The sequence below is a fragment of the Bubalus kerabau genome, chromosome 13, assembly GCF_029407905.1.
Source record: "Bubalus kerabau isolate K-KA32 ecotype Philippines breed swamp buffalo chromosome 13, PCC_UOA_SB_1v2, whole genome shotgun sequence".
In the NCBI taxonomy this organism is placed as follows: Eukaryota; Metazoa; Chordata; class Mammalia; order Artiodactyla; family Bovidae; genus Bubalus; species Bubalus kerabau.
In genome coordinates, this window is record NC_073636.1 from 20494110 (window position 1) to 20510656 (window position 16547).

The 16547-nt window shown below is 39.7% G+C and overlaps 1 protein-coding gene across 2 annotated transcripts in view; it reads right to left on the bottom strand.

Annotated features, from left to right (window-relative positions):
• CCDC7 (coiled-coil domain containing 7) overlaps positions 1 to 16547 on the bottom strand; it is a 262345-nt gene that overhangs the window by 146781 nt on the left and 99017 nt on the right. The window contains exons 22-23 of one of the 2 annotated variants that reach the window (XM_055543752.1): positions 12046 to 12150; positions 8244 to 8351 (exon numbers count right to left, since the gene is read on the bottom strand). In XM_055543752.1, the coding sequence (XP_055399727.1) occupies positions 8244 to 8351; positions 12046 to 12150 (213 nt within the window). Of the gene's footprint in view, positions 1 to 6193; positions 6250 to 8243; positions 8352 to 12045; positions 12151 to 16547 lie in introns of those variants that run through there. The other variant, XM_055543753.1, reaches the window with a different exon arrangement.

Sequence of the window (16547 nt, forward strand, 5' to 3'; positions counted from 1 at the left end):
TCCATTGAGTCAGTGATGCCATCCAGCCATCGCATCCTCTGTCGTCCCCTTCTCCTCCTGCCCCCAATCCCTCCCAGCATCAGAGTCTTTTCCAATGAGTCAACTCTTCACATGAGGTGGCCAAAGTACTGGAGTTTCAGCTTCAGCATCATTCCTTCCAAAGAAATCCTAGAGCTGATCTCTTCCAGAATGGACTGGTTGGATTTCCTTGCAGTCCAAGGGACTCTCAAGAGTCTTCTCCAACACCACAGTTCAAAAGCATCAATTCTTCGGCATTCAGCCTTCTTCACAGTCTAACTCTCACATCCATACATGACTACTGGAAAAACCATAGCCTTGACTAGACGAACCTTTGTTGGCAAAGTAATGTCTCTGCTTTTGAATATGCTATCTAGGTTGGTCATAACTTTCCTTCCAAGGAGTAAGCATCTTTTATTTTATTTTATTTTTAAACTTTACATAATTGTATTAGTCTTGCCAAATATCAAAATGAATCTGCCACAGGTATACATGTGTTCCCCATCCTGAACCCTCCTCCCTCCTCCCTCCCCATACCATCCCTCTGGGTCGTCCCAGTGCACTAGCCCCATGGCTGCAGTCACCATCAGCAGTGATTTTTGAGCCCCCATAAATAAAGTCTGACACTGTTTCCACTGTTTCCCCATCTGTTTGCCATGAAGTGATGGGACCAGATGCCATGATGTTTGTTTTCTGAATGTTGAGCTTTAAGCCAACTTTTTCACTCTCCACTTTCACTTTCATCAAGAGACTTTTTAGTTCCTCTTCACTTTCTGCCATAAGGGTGGTGTCATCTGCATATCTGAGGTTATTGATATTTCTCCCAGCAATCTTGATTCCAGCTTGTGCTTCTTCCAGTCCAGCATTTCTCATGATGTACTCTGCATAGAAGTTAAATAAGCAGGGTGACAATATACAGCCTTGACGTACTCCTTTTCCTATTCGGAACCAGTCTGTTGTTCCATATCCAGTTCTAACTGTTGCTTCCTGATCTGCATACAGATTTCTCAAGAGGCAGATCAGGTGGTCTGGTATTCCCATCTCTTTCAGAATTTTCCACAGTTTATTGTGATCCACACAGTCAAAGGCTTTGGCAGAGTCAATAAAGCAGAAATAGATGTTTTTCTGGAACTCTCTTGCTTTTTCCATGATCCAGAAGATGTTGGCAATTTGGTCTCTGGTTCTTCTGCCTTTTCTAAAACCAGCTTGAACATCTGGAAGTTCACGGTTCACATATTGCTAAAGCCTGGCTTGGAGAATTTTGAGCATTACTTTACTAGAGTGTGAGATGAGTGCAATTGTGTGGTAGTTTGAGAATTCTTTGGCATTGCCTTTCTTTGGGATTGGAATGAAAAATGACCTTTTCCAGTCCTGTGGCCACTGCTGAGTTTTCCAAATTTGCTGGCATGTTGAGTGCAGCACTTTCACAGCATCATCTTTCAGGATTTGAAATAGCTCAACTGGAATTCCATCACCTCCACTAGCTTTGTTCGTAGTGATGCTAAGGCCCTCTTGACTTCACATTCCAGGATGTCTGGCTCTAGGTCAGTGATCACACCATCGTGATTATCTTGGTTGTGAAGATCTTTTTTGTACAGTTCTTCTGTGTATTCTTGCCATCTCTTCTTAATATCTCCTGCTTCTGTCAGGTCCATACCATTTCTGTCCTTTATTGAGCCCAGCTTTGCATGAAATGTTCCCTTGGTATCTCTAATTTTCTTGAAGAGATCTCTAGTCTTTCCCATTCTGTTGTTTTCCTCTATTTCTTTGCATTGATCGCTGAAGAAGGCTTTCTTATCTTTTCTTGCTATTCTTTGGAACTCTGCATTCAGATGCTTATATCTTTCCTTTTTGCCTTTGCTTTTCACTTCTCTTTTCTTCACAGCTATTTGTAAGGCCTCCCCAAACAGCCATTTTGCTTTTTTGCATTTCTTTTCCATGGGGATGGTCTTGATCCCTGTCTCCTGTACAATGTCACAAACCTCATTCCATAGTTCATCAGGCACTCTATCTATCAGATCTAGGCCCTTAAATCTATTTCTCACCCCCACTGTATAATCATAAGGGATTTGATTTAGGTCATACCTGAATGGTCCAGTGGTTTTCCCTACTTTCTCAATTTAAGTCTGAATTTGGCAATAAGGAGTTCATGATCTGAGCCACAGTCAGCTCCTGGTCTTGTTTTTGCTGACTGTATAGAACTTCTCCATCTTTGGCTGCAAAGAATATAATCAATCTGATTTCGGTGTTGACCATCTGGTGATGTCCATGTATAGAGTCTTCTCTTGTGTTATTGGAAGATGGTGTTTGTTATGACCAGTGCAGTTTGTTGGCAAAACTCTATTAGTCTTTGCCCTGCTTCATTCCTTATTCCAAGGCCAAATTTGCCTGTTACTCCAGGTGTTTCTTGACTTCCTACTTTTGCATTCCAGTCCCCTATAATGAAAAGGACATCTTTTTTGGGTGTTAGTTCTAAAAGGTCTTGGGGGCAAGAGGAGAAGGGGACGACAGAGGATGAGATGGCTGGATGGCATCACTGACTCGATGGAAGTCTCAGTGAACTCCGGGAGTTGGTGATGGACAGGGAGGCCTGGTGTGCTGCGATTCATGGGGTCACAAAGAGTCGGACACGACTGAGCGACTGATCTGATCTAAAAGGTCTTGTAGGTCTTCATAGAACCATTCAACTTCAGCTTCTTCAGCATTACTGGTTGGGGCATAGACTTGGATTACTGTGATATTGAATGGTTTGTCTTGGAAATGAACAGAGATCATTCTATCATTTTTGAGATTGCATCCAAGTACTGCATCTTGGACTTTTTGTTGACCATGATGGCTACTCCATTTCTTCTGAGGGATTCCTGCCCGCAGTAGTAGATATAATGGTCATCTGAGTTAAAAGTCACCCATTCCAGTCCATTTTAGTTCACTGATTCCTAGAATGTCTACATTCACTCTTGCCACCCCATACCAAATTTGATGCATATCCAGTGAACTTTAAACACTGAAAGTAGTTGCAGTAGAGGACCAAGGCCCATCCACACCATGTTCTTATGCACTATGGATTCCTATACCAGCTGCCTCTATTAGAGGCCTCCCTATGAAAGGGAGAGAAGGGGTCAGCTGATATTTGTACTTCTCAGGTGCCTCTTACAGACCACTTTACTGGGGGTATCTGAAGATAGTTTTCTGGGTTACTACTCAGTATTCAGGACTTTTACACTCCTAGCCATCCTGCATCAGTATTCACAAGGTTATTGGGGCCATAGTAAGGAAGAGCCTTTTCTTTGGGGCTCCTTCAGATATGACATCATCTTCCCTCAGCCCCTACTCCCATCAATATTGATACATCTGACCCTTGCCTGTTTTCTTTCTGTGGGGAAAATTAAATAGTGGTGCTGTTTCCAAAGACATTCCAAGTCTTTCCATTTAGACTTGCTTATACTATTAAAGAAAGTGAATAAAAGCTTGTTACTTTCAGTTTGGCTTGCTTTCTTAATTGACCAAGTCAAAACGGGCAGCCTTCTCTGCCAGATTAGTGCAGAGAACAAAGTAGTCACTAAAGTAAAATTCTTTTCTGGAAGGAACACTTTGAGAGGTGCTAGGGAGACTCTTTCAGGGCTCAGGGCTGGATCATTTGCAGGAGTCAAAGGGTCCCATGGGCACATTGTCCGTCAGGCTAATGTGTCTCCAGAAGAGCTAGTGGACACCATGGGGCTCTCCAGCAGAGTACCACTGTATTGTTTATGTGCAACTCTACTCACATTCTTCTAAGCCCTGCTTAACTGCAGTTAAGGCCATGTTAGAGGAGCACAGGAAGATTGTGAACCTATCCAATTTGAACACCTGTCTCTCAAAAATTTGCCTGGTAAAGAAACAGAAATAACTGCTCCCTTTTCTAAGCTTAATGCAGGAAAAAGTCTCCTTGAGACTATATTCCTATTCAGTAACTCAGCTGACTTGTATACCAGATCATGAGTTCACAGTTACTCAACTGATTCTGGTTGTTCAATCAACAGAACAACCTTGGCAACAGTAGTATCTGACATCATGATGACTGCAAAAACTTGTCCAGTGTATGGGAACTTGTTAGGCAGCAACTGATGCCACAAACGCCCTTTTCCATATTCCTTCAAACAGGGGTGATTCAGATCAGTTCATCTTTGTGTGGAATAACAACTCACCATTCACACCTTTCCACAATGCTACTTGAATTTCCTATTTGTCAGCAATGCATCACCTGGAAAATCTCCCACTACTAGAGGAGGGGTTTGTCTTTCTACTCTGCTGATAATATCATTCTATTGAGTCCACAGAAGAGAGCTACCCAGCAAGGGCTGAACATCCTGCTAATACACAGGTGGCAACTTGCTGGGCCATTTTTTACAGAAAGCGTACAAGCACCTGAGTGAAATTTCTGGGCATGATCAGGATATGCTGTCTCATTGTCTCATTCCATGGGAGAAGACTGCTTCTGACCCTCTCCACTCCAACAATTAAAAAGGAGGTCCATGGACTGATGGAACTCTTCAACTGCCTGCATTCTTAATGCCAACCATTTACAGGGTTACATAAAAGGTCATTTCCTTTCAATGGGGCCACAGCCAAGAGGATGACCTGGAAGCCCTTCAACAAGCCCCAGGCTACCCCTTTTTTTGGCCTCTCTGATCTATTTTGCCTTTTGAGTTAACAGATATCAGCAACCTCTCCATTCACCAATTGGAGTTTAAGGCAGAAGGACACTGCCAGAGGCGTCGGTTGGAGTTTTTAATTCATCATCTCTAGGAATATCTGGCTGAAAGGTACACAGCCTTTAAGAGAAAATTATTAGTCCATTATTGGGCTTTAGTGCATACTGAGCACATGACCCATGACTGTGAAATAGTCTCAAGAGAAGAAATTCCAACCAAAAGTTATCAATAGTTTTGCTTTTGCTCTCTATTTAAGGGCATTCCCACTTTGCTGCTAAGTCACTTCAGTCGTGTCCGACTCTGTGCGACCCCATAGACGGCAGCCCACCAGGCTCCCCCATCCCTGGGATTCTCCAGGCAAGAACACTGGAGTGGGTTGCCATTTCCTTCTTCAATGCATGAAAGTGAAAAGTGAAAGTGAAGTCACTCAGTCGTGTCCGACCCTCAGCGACCCCATGGACCGCAGCCTTCCAGGCTCCTCCGTCCATGGGATTTTCCAGGCAAGAGTACTGGAGTGGGGTGCCATTGCCTTCTCCGATTCCCACTTAAGGTCAGTGTAAAATTTTTATAAAAATATGACCAGATAGGATTCCTGGAGTGGAGATGGCCACATTTGCTCTGCTGCTCCTACAGTTTAGGAGCATACAGCATCATCTGAGGATGGCTCATAAGCTGGACAAGTAAGACCTTGTGGTTTATTACTGTCTTTTCTATGTGATGCAAACTGGAATGAAGATTGATAGTAAAAACTAAATGTTGTAAATTTTTATCAAAGCTAATGGATCAGTTAAAAGTTCTTAAACAGTTGGGTGATAATGAATGTTACTCAAGAAATAATAGTTGCTGTTCACTCAGTTGTGTCTGACTCTTTGCAACCCCATGGACTGCAGTACTCCAGGCTTCCCTGTCCTTCACTATCTCCCGGAGTATGTTCAAACTGATGTCCACTGAATTGGTGATACCATGCAACCATCTCATCCTCTGTCGTCCTCTTCTCCACCTGCCTTCAATCTTTCCAGCATCAAGGTCTTTTGCAATAAGTCGGCTCTTTGCAGCAGGTGGCCAAAGTATTGGAGCTTCAGCTTCAGCACCATTCCTTTCAATGAATATTCAGGGTTAATTTCCTTTATTTTTTTTTTTTTGATATTACAGATTTTTATTTGTATGTATCATTGTATTACAATGTGGGAAAATTTTACAATATTCTTTCAGGCAGTTAGCTTTAAAATAAGGAAACTTCAGCTCTTAGCACAAACAGCTCTGAGAACAATGCATTCAAATTGCAACTAGAAATAATCTAATTGAGAAACTTTAAAATACAAAAACAAATTCTGGAAAAGTTGTAAATAAAAAAAAAAAGTTACCAACATTTGAGGCACTACCAGACTACAGTACTTTTAATTTCCTTTAGAATTGACTGGCTTAAACTCCTTGCTGTCCAAGGGACTCTCAAGAGTCTTCTTCAGCACCACAGTTTGACAGCATCAATTCTTCACTGCTCAGCCTTCTTTACAGTCCAATTCACATCCACACATGATTACTGGAAAAAACATAGCTTTGACTATATGAATCTTTGTCAGCAAAGTGATGTCTGTGCTTTTTAAATATGCTGTCTTGGTATGTCATGGCTTTTTTTCCCAAGGAGCAAGTGTCTTTTAATTTCATGGCTGCAGTCTCTGCCCATTTGGAGAACTATGCTTTGAAAATGTTTTGTATACAGATAATGAAGTTCATGCTGGGTGATTTCACAAAAACATGATCAAGTCCCGCTACACTGCAAGTCTTTTAACAGATGTCAAAAACAGTGTTGGAGAACTCACCGATGAAAATGTATGGAAGGTGAAAGACAACATGAAAGATAACATATTTATAATTGTTTAAAGAATGGAGAGACTTAGGACTTGTGGGATTGAAGAATATACTGATGTTGAAGAAAAATGAGAATATGGGAGGAACCTTTCTGCCCACTCAGCCACCTCAGCAATGATCTTCACCTTAGGACCCAAGCAACATGACATCAGGCAGCTATTCTGGAACACAAATTCCTCTTGGTGCCCACTATCCAGCATTCCAGCTAATATCCCAGCAGAAGTTCCTCACAGTACAGGTTTAACAAGTAAAACTACCCAGCCTACTCCACAGACTACTCCAGGCATTGATTCTGCACTATATCGCAGTTTCCCAGGGAGATATCCAACTAACATCAGAGGACTCTGCTAGAGCTCAGAAATATAGCAAATATGCTGGCCGAGCTTTGCACTATGATGTCACCAATGCAGAGCAAAATCTAGAGAAGGCCCTCAAGCTACTGACTATAGGTAGAAAATGCAGTCTTTGTAGAAAAGATCCATGCTTAAAGAACAGACTAACATGCTTAAAGAACTCAATCTTCAGCTTATCATGAGCACAGTTTTAAAGACTTCATTTCCACTATCTGTAACAATGAAATCTGTGTCTGTGTATCAGATTCCTGTTGATGCTTTCGGCAGACTTAACCTGTTTTCTTTGTCCTTGAGTGGATCCAGAAGTCTCTAGATATACAGGAATGATGTGAACGAGATTCTAAAAGTGCCCACTGAACCCTGCTTGTTCTAAAAATGAAAACATACATTTATAAAATACTTTGGGAATCAGCTTAGTATCTTAATCTACATAAATTAAGGAATCTTTAAATCTATAATTTGGACCAACAGTCCATATTAGTTTGCTATACAATTCTAAATTGAACTTTTAATAAACACTACCAGAATACTCTACACTAGAGACCATGTTTTTGTTTTCCTCAGAAAAATGGATATGAATGTCCCAAACTGTTAGATGAATCTGAAAGAGATTTTTTAAATTTCAACTTATATTCATATTAAACATAGAATGCATTTAAAGTTAAAATGTTCACAGAAGGAAATATATTAAGGTAAAGAGGCAGAATCAGTTTTAGATGTAAGAATGACATTGGCTTCCCGTTTTCCTTTATCCATTGAAGGTGAAGATTAATTGGGATTTGCTTCATAGGAATTTAACCATGTATTAAAGAATGAAAACATGTTTGCAGTAATGCCTGGAAACTTGGTGCTTTGAGATAAGGTTCTTTGCTACTATGGAATGAATTCCAAAGAGTGTACAGCTTGTAAGATGGAGATCATAAGAACATAGATTCTCAGTTGCTAATTGTATAAATTTTGTGGGAAACTGAATTTACAATGTCTCCTGCATTTATGCTATGTAAAAAATAAATACAAGGACTCTTTGAACTAGTTTTTTTTTAAATCCCAAATACATCTTCATGAACCAAAGAAAAGATCTTCTGACGAGTACAATTTAAATTTTTTTTCATGTATTCAAAAACTATTTATTGGATGCTTGTTTTGGGTCAGGCACTGTGCTTTTTGCTGGGGATATACTAGCAGCAAGATAGCCCAGGGTCCATCCTTGTGGTGCTTACAGCTAATTCAGAGACACAGCAAGGAAACATAAAACAGTGTGACAATTGAACAGGTAAAAAACAAGGTTATCCACAATTATTTTACTTACTAATGACACTTTCAGGTCCAGAAGATTTTTGTTTCTCTACATGAATTTCTGTTTCTAACTTTAAGTCTTGCTGCATAAACATGAGACTTTCATCTGATACATCATTACAAGCTACATAAAGAGACACATTTAGTGCATTAAGCAGAAAAATGGATCTTGAAATCCCTATATATCAAGTTTATACATGTGTTTACAGTATTTTTTCCTTTTTATAAATACATAAATTACCCTCATGCTAGACCTGATATGAAAATGGCGAGAAAAATTTCAATGTGTGTAAGTCTCATTATTTCACAAATGTTTGCTGATGTCAAATATATTTTATATTAGTCCCTACTTGCTTTACATTATTATAGTTTAGGTTAATATATACTCATAGACCAAATGATGAAAATGTATATGTAAAGGTTATTCATCACACCACATTTTTTATCACAAAATACTCGGAAGCACCTAAATATACTAGCATATGAGATTACTTGAATAGCAAGGTACATACTATAAATTAGGGTGATATAAATTATTATTTATACAAAGAGTTACACATAAAGCTATAAAAAAGATACTTATAACCCAACTTGGAAGGATTGCTAGATGAAAGGTTAAGTATAAACAAAAAAATGGAAAGAGAAGATATCAAATATTCTATTTTTTAGGAAAGAAGAGAGTAAGAAATAAAAAGAAAATATAAGATATTTACCTTTAGAAAAAGAAATACAGGAAAGAGAAAGAGAAAATAATGTATTTGGTCACCAAAAGTTGCATGCAGAACTGGTCACAATGACTACTATTAAATCTAAACATGTTGCTGGCAGTGATGACATCCTCAGTACAACTGTTTCTCATATTTAATGAGAAAATAGGTAGAGCCCCAGGGGTTGCTTTGCCCAGTGACACAAAGAAATGATAGAGATTCGGATAGTTTGACTCCACTATAAGGAAAGTAATATTGTTAAAATTAACTGGAGACAGCAGCACCTTTTCTGGTGTGTCACTGCAGACCCTCTCTTTCAGAACATTTTCCATGGCTACTATGCCCAAGGAGGATGAAGAATGGGGAAGGTGGGAGAAAAGTCATGTACACCTGAGCCTCTCCTTCCTTTACTAGCTATTATTTGCTCTTGACTGGTTCAATGGTGGTTAGTTCTCAAACAATTCTCAAAAACTTTTGAGTTTTCAAACAATTTTTGAGTTCTCAAACAATTCTCAAAAAACTTAGTTCTCAAAAAACTTTTTTGGCCCACCCTTACAGCTACCCAGTAAGGTGCTCTGCAAGCCACTTGAGAATCCCTTGATTCAACAGAAAAAAGTGAGGAAAGTAAGTGATGAGACTGTTTACCAGACTCAGATCTAAGTTCATTCTTGTCACTCTAACTGGTTACCTGGCTTAATTAAACCTCCTTATAAAGTGATGTCAACTGGTTCATGGCACAATCTATATGTGAACTGAAAACTTTCCAAGCAAAGAAAAAGCAGATACTGGCAAGACACTAACTTTTCACTAGTAGTCAGAGTGATGTAAAAACGGTAATAGGGTCCTTACTCCTGGATCACAGGGTCAAGATCTTTCCCAAAGACATCTATGGGTTTTCTTACCCAACAGTAGGTCTCAACAAGGAGACTGACAGGCTCTCCATCAGATATCTGGGACTAGATAATGACCTTTGGGCACAATGGGGTCCACATACTGATAACTCCTATGACTAATGAAAGTAACATTCTCTCCAACCCTTCCAGGGAATCTTGACATGAATCAGAGTGCATCCCCTTACTTGTATCCAGATCTCTTAACCTTAAAAATAAACAAGGCTATGAGTTAGGCCAAGGTCCCTGTGTCTCCACTGGGAACATGAGGATGTTTTACAAATCTCCCACCTCCCCAACATGAGGATGGGGAGGTGAGGAAGAGTTTCATTCTTTGGTCTTTTTGGAGCAAGATGAGGGAAAAGTGTGTGTGTGTGTGTGTGTGTGTGTGCACGTGTGCGTGTGTGTGTATCTCCAGTCCATGCTCAGAAATCCTACAACTGAGGCCATTTCAGTGGCCCTTCATAAAAAAACTGAACCTAACAAACTACCAGTACCTAGTGCCTTCGACAGCCAAAGCAACTACCTAGAGGATTAAAAGCTCATTACTGAGCTTAATGAAGCAAAAGTTCTCCACAAGACTATTTCTCCATTTCAGTAACCCCATTTGGCCTGTGGATGAGGCCTCAGGTATATGGGAGTCAATTGATTATTAGAGGCTTAATGCTGAGCACAGAAGAATTGATGCTTTTGAACTGTGGTGTTGGAGAAGACTCTTGAGAGTCCCTTGGACTGCAAGAAGATCCAACCAGTCCATGCTAAAGGAGATCAGTCCTGGGTGTTCATTGGAAGGACTGATGTTGAAGCTGAAACTCCAGTACTTTGGCCACCTCATGCGAAGAACTGACTCATTTGAAAAGACCCTGATGCTGGGAAAGATTGAGGGCAGAAGGAGAAGGGGACAACAGAGGATGAGATGGTTGGATGGCATCACTGACTCAATGGACATGGGTTTGGGTGGACTCTGGGAGTTGGTGATGGACAGGGAGGCCTGGTGTGCTGCAGTTTATGGGGTCGCAGAGTCGGACACAACTGAGCGACTGAACTGAACTATGGAGAACAGTATGAGGGTTCCTTAAAAAACTAAAAATAGAACTACCATATGACCCAGCAATCCCCCTATTGGGCATGTACCCTGAGAAAAGCATAATTCAAAAATACACATGCACCTCAATGTTCATTGCAGCACTATTTACAATACCCAGGACATGGAAGCAACCTAGATATTCATTGACAGATAAATGGATAAAGAAGATATAGTATGTATATACAATAGAATATTACTCAGTCATACAAAAGAAAGAAATTGGGTCATTTGTAGTCACACATGGTTGAACCTAGAATCTGTCATACAAAGTGAAGTCAGTCAAAAATAGAAAAACAAATATCAAGTATTAACAAATATATATGGAATCTATAAAAATGGTACTGATAAACCTATATGCAGAGAAAGAAAAGACATGCAGGCATAGAGAATGGACTTGTGGACAAAGAAAGGGAAAGAGAAGTCAGGACAAACAGAGATTGGGACTGACATAAATACACTACCATGCATAAAATAGATAGCTGGTAAGATAGCTACCTGTGTACAACACAGGGAGCTCAACTTGTTGCTCTGTGGTGACGTAGATGGGTGGCAAGGGGGACATAGGGTGAGAAAGATCCAAGAGGGAAGGAATACATGTACACTTACAGCCAATTCATGTTGTACAGCAGAAACTAACACAACATAACATTGTAAAGCAATTACACTCCAACTAAAAAAAAGATCCTATTATAAACCATAATGGAAAAAAAAGGAAATGGTAACCCATTCCAGAATTCTTGCCTGGGAAATCCCATGGACAGAGGAGCCGGGTGGGCTATCATCCATGGAGTCACAAAAGAGTTGGACATGACTTAGCAACTAAACAGCAACAGCAACAATGATAAACCATAATGGAAAAGAATATTTTAAAAAAGAGTGTGTATGTGTGTGTATGTATGTATATATGTATGTATGTGTGTGTGTATATATATATATATATATATAACTGAATCACTCTGGTATATAACAGCAACTAACAACAATGAAAACCAAGTATACATCAATAAAAATAAATAAGAAAAATAATCTTTAAAATACATGCCACATACATATTTGTGAACCAAAGAAAAAAGATAATTTGATGAGTTTAATTTAAAATATTTATTAAAAATTATCTATACTTATTATACTTACTAGTGTGTCCTTCCCTTCTGTGACTTTTTCCTTTCTTTACATGTTGTTGGATTTTTGAATCTAGATTCTCATGCACACGCTTTTTATCTTGTACTTTATCATGAGCTATATAGAGAGATACATTTAGTCTGCTAAGTGAATAAAACAGATATCATTGTGAAATCTCTAATTTCAAATTTATAATAATTGTACAATAACATTTTCTCTTATTTTAATAAAATTTTAAATGAATTGCCACAATGCTAGATCCACATGAAAATTGTGAGATCAATTCTGATAGATGTAAGTTGAAGCTGTCTGTTTCATAAACATTCCTAGCAATCAAATATTTGTATATTAGTCTACAGTTTTCTTGTGTTATTTACACTTTAGGTAAATACAGATTTATAGGCCAAATAATGAAAATGTGTATGTGCAAGTTTTCCATTACAATATTATGTATAATTACAAAATAATTAAAATCAGCAAATATATAAACATAGAAGATTGGTTGATCTTTGGTTGATTGGTTGAATCAAACTAAAGTATATATTATAAACTATGGTAAAGTATAAATTACAGTACTTGGTAGTATAAACAAGTGTACCTATTGCTGCAAAGGAAATGCAAAAAACAAAAAACCTCTACAAAATGATTTGGAAGGATTTCAAGGAGGTAGTATTAAGTGAAAAAAAAAAACCTGAAATGAGTATCTTGCATGCTACCTTTTGTGAAAGAAAGGGACATAAGAAAGAAATACAAAAACAGGGGGGAAAAGAGTTATTTTTCAATCAAACATGGAGAAGACAAACCAAAAAACAATTTAGTTGGATACCTACAAAAGGAGGGTGAGGACTAAGGAATGAAGGGAAGGTATAAGAAAGGAATGACACTTTACATATATCGCTTTGCCCATTTATTACTTTTGGGAAAAGGTTCATGTTTTACATATTTAAAAAATAAAAAGGAAGACTAACATTGAAAGCAAACTTGAAGCTACTGAAGGAAAAAATAAGCACAAATTCAAGTAACTCATCAACTACTGAACAACCATCAGCTGCTGAACCACCATTGACAGGAGGATGTTGGAATCCACCAAGAAAAAGATACCCCATGTCCCAGGACAAAAGAGATGCCGCAACAAGGCAGTAGGAGGGAGACAATCACATTAAAATCAAACCTCATACCAGCCAGAGATGCTTGGAGGGCACAAACAAAACCTTATGTGCACCAGGACCCAGGGAAAGGACCAGTGATCCCTACAAGAGTCTAAGCCAGACCTGCCTGAGAGTGTTTGAGGGTCTCCTGTAGAGGCATGAGTCAGCAGTGGACTAACACGGAACAGGAGCACTGGCAGCAGTAGTCCTGGGAGGTGTGGCATGTTGGCATTAAGTCCTCTTGGAGATCACCATGGGTCCTACTAAAGAGCCTACAGTCCTGACACAGAGACTGCAGACTCTAGGACTGGGCCACCTCAGGCCAAACTATAGGGAGGGACCAGAGCCCCACCCATCAGCATAAAATTGGATAACAGATTTACTGAGTATGGCCCAGCCCACCAGAGTAAGACCCAGGTTTCCCCACAGCCAGTCCCTTAAGAAGCTTCCACAAGCCTCTTATCCTCTTCCATCAGATGGCAGACAGAATGAAAACCATAATCACAGAAACTAACCAAAATGATCATATGGATCACAGCCTTGGGTGACTCAATAAATCTATGAGCCATGCTGTGCAGCACCAGCCAAGACAGATGGGTTATGGTGGACAGTTCTGACGAAATGTGGTTCACTGGAGAAGGAAATGGCAAACGACTTCAGCATTTTTGCTTTGAGAACCCCATGAACAGTATGAAAAAGGCAAGAAGATATGACACTGAAAGAGCCCTCCAGGTGTCCAATATGCTACTGGGGAAGAGTGAAGAAATAGCTCCAGAAGGACTGAAGAGGCTGTGCCAAAGTGGAAATGAGGCCAGTTTTGGATGTGTCTGGTGGTGAAAGTAAAGTCTGATGCCATAAAAAGCGATATTGCATAAGAATCTAGAATGTTAGGTCCATGAATCAAGGTAAATTGGATGTGGTTAAACAGGAGATGGCAAGAGTAAACACTAACATTTTAGGAATCAGTGAACTAAAATGGACAGAATTGGGCAAATTTAATTCAGATGACCATTATATCTACTACTGTGGGCAAGAATTTCCTCCATTTCCTCTCCTCTCTAAGGAGAGGAAATGGAGAAGCCCCATAGTCAACAAGAGAGTCTGAAATGCAGTAGTTGGGTACAATCTCAAAAAGTACAAAATGATCTCAGTTTGCTTCCAAGGCAAACCATTCAACATCACAATAATTCAAGTCTATGCCCCAACAACTGATGCCGAAGAAGCTGAAGTTGAACGGTTCAATGAAGACCTACAAGACCTTCTAGAACTAACACCAAAACAAGGTGTCCTTTTCATCACAGGGGATTGAAATGAAAACAAAGGAAGTCAAGAGAGCTAGCTGCTGCTGCTGCTAAGTCACTTCAGTCATGTCCAATTCTGTGCAACCCCATAGATGGCAGCCCACCAGGCTCCCCCCTCCCTGGGATCCTCCAGGCAAGAATACTGGAGTGGGTTGCCATTTCCTTTTCCAATGCATGAAAGTGAACAGTGAAAGTGAAGTCGCTCAGTCATGTCAAACTCCTAGAAACCCCATGGACTGCAGCCTACCAGGCTCCTCCATCCATGGGATTTGCCAGGCAAGAGTACTGGAGTGGGTTGCCATTGCCTTTTCCAAGAGATAGCTAGAGTAAAGAGCAAATTTGGCCTTGGAGTACAAAATGAAGTAGGGCAAGGATAATAGAGTTTTGCCAAGGGAATGCACTGGTCATAGCTAATACTCTCCCAACAACACAAGAGATGACTCTACAAATGGACATTACCAGATGATCAATACTGAAATCAGACTGATTATATTCTTTGAAGTTGAAGAAACAGCAGCTCTATACAGTCAGCAAAACAAGACCCAGAGCTGAACGTGGCTCAGATCATGAGCTCCTTATTGCAAAATTCAGACATAAATTGAAGAAAGTGGGGAAAAACCACTAGGTTATTCAGGTATCACCTAAATCAAATCCCTTATGATTATATAGAGGAAGTAGCAAATAGATTCAAAGAATTATATCTGATAGAAAGAGTGCCTGAAGAACTATGGATAGAGGTTTGTAATACTGTATAGGAGGTGGTGAACAAAACCATCCCAAAGAAAAAGAAATTCAAGAAGGCAAAATACTTGTCTGAGGAGGCCTTACAAAGAGCTGAGAAAAGAAGAGAAGCGAAGGGGAAAGATATACCCATCTGAATACAGAGTTCCAAAGAATAGCAAGGAGAGATAAGAAAGCCTTCCTAAGTGATCAATGCAAAGAAATAGAGGAAAACAGTAGAATGGGAAAGACTAGAGATCTCTTCAAGAAAATCAGATACACCATGGGAACAGTTCATGCAAAGATGGGCACAGTAAAGGACAGAAAAATGGTAACGACCTACACAGAAGAACTGTACAAAAAAAAGTCTTAATGACCAGGAGAGAGTGCAACATCTTGGAGTGTGAATTCAAGTGGATCTTAGGAAGCATTTCTACGAACAAAGCTAGTGTAAGTGATGGAATTCCAGCTGGGCTATTGAAAATCCTAAAAGATGATGCTGTTAAAGTGCTGCACTCTATGCCAGCAAATTTGGAAAACTCAGCAGAGGCCACAGAACTGGAAAAGGTCAATTTTCATTCCAATCCAAAAGAAGGGCAATGCCAAAGAATGCTCAAACTACCGCACATTTGTGCTTATTTCACATGCTTGCAAGGTAACGCTCAAAAGCCTTCAAGCTGGGCTTCAACAGTACATGAACTGAGAACTTCCAGATGTACAAACTGGTTTTAGAAAAGGTAGAAGAACCAGACAACAAATTGCCCACATCCATTGGATCATAAAAAAAAGCAAGAGAATTTCAGAAAAGCATCTACTTCTGCTTCACTGACTACACTAAGGCCTTTGACTGTGTGGATCACAGCAAACTGTGGAAAATTCTTAAAGAGATGGGAATATCAGACAACTGACCTGCCTCCTGAGAAATCTGTATGCAGGTCAAGAAGCAACAGTTAGAACTGGACATGGAACAACAGACTGGTTCCCAATTGGGAAAGAAGTATTTCAAAGCTGTATACTGTCACCCTGTTTAATTAACTTACATGCAAGAGTACATCACACGAAATGCCAGGCTGGATGAAGCTCAAACCACAATCGAGATTGCTGGGAGACATCAAATAAACTCAGACACGCAGATGACACCACCCTAATGGCAGAAAGTGAAAAGGAACTAAAGAACCTCTTGATGAAGGTGAAAGTGGAGAGTGAAAAAGCTGGCTTAAAACTCAACATTCAGAAAACTAAGATCATGGCATCCGGTCCCATCACTTCAGGGTAAACAGACAGGGAAAAAAATGGAATCAGTGACAGACTTTATTTTATTGGGCTCAAAAATCACTGTGGACAG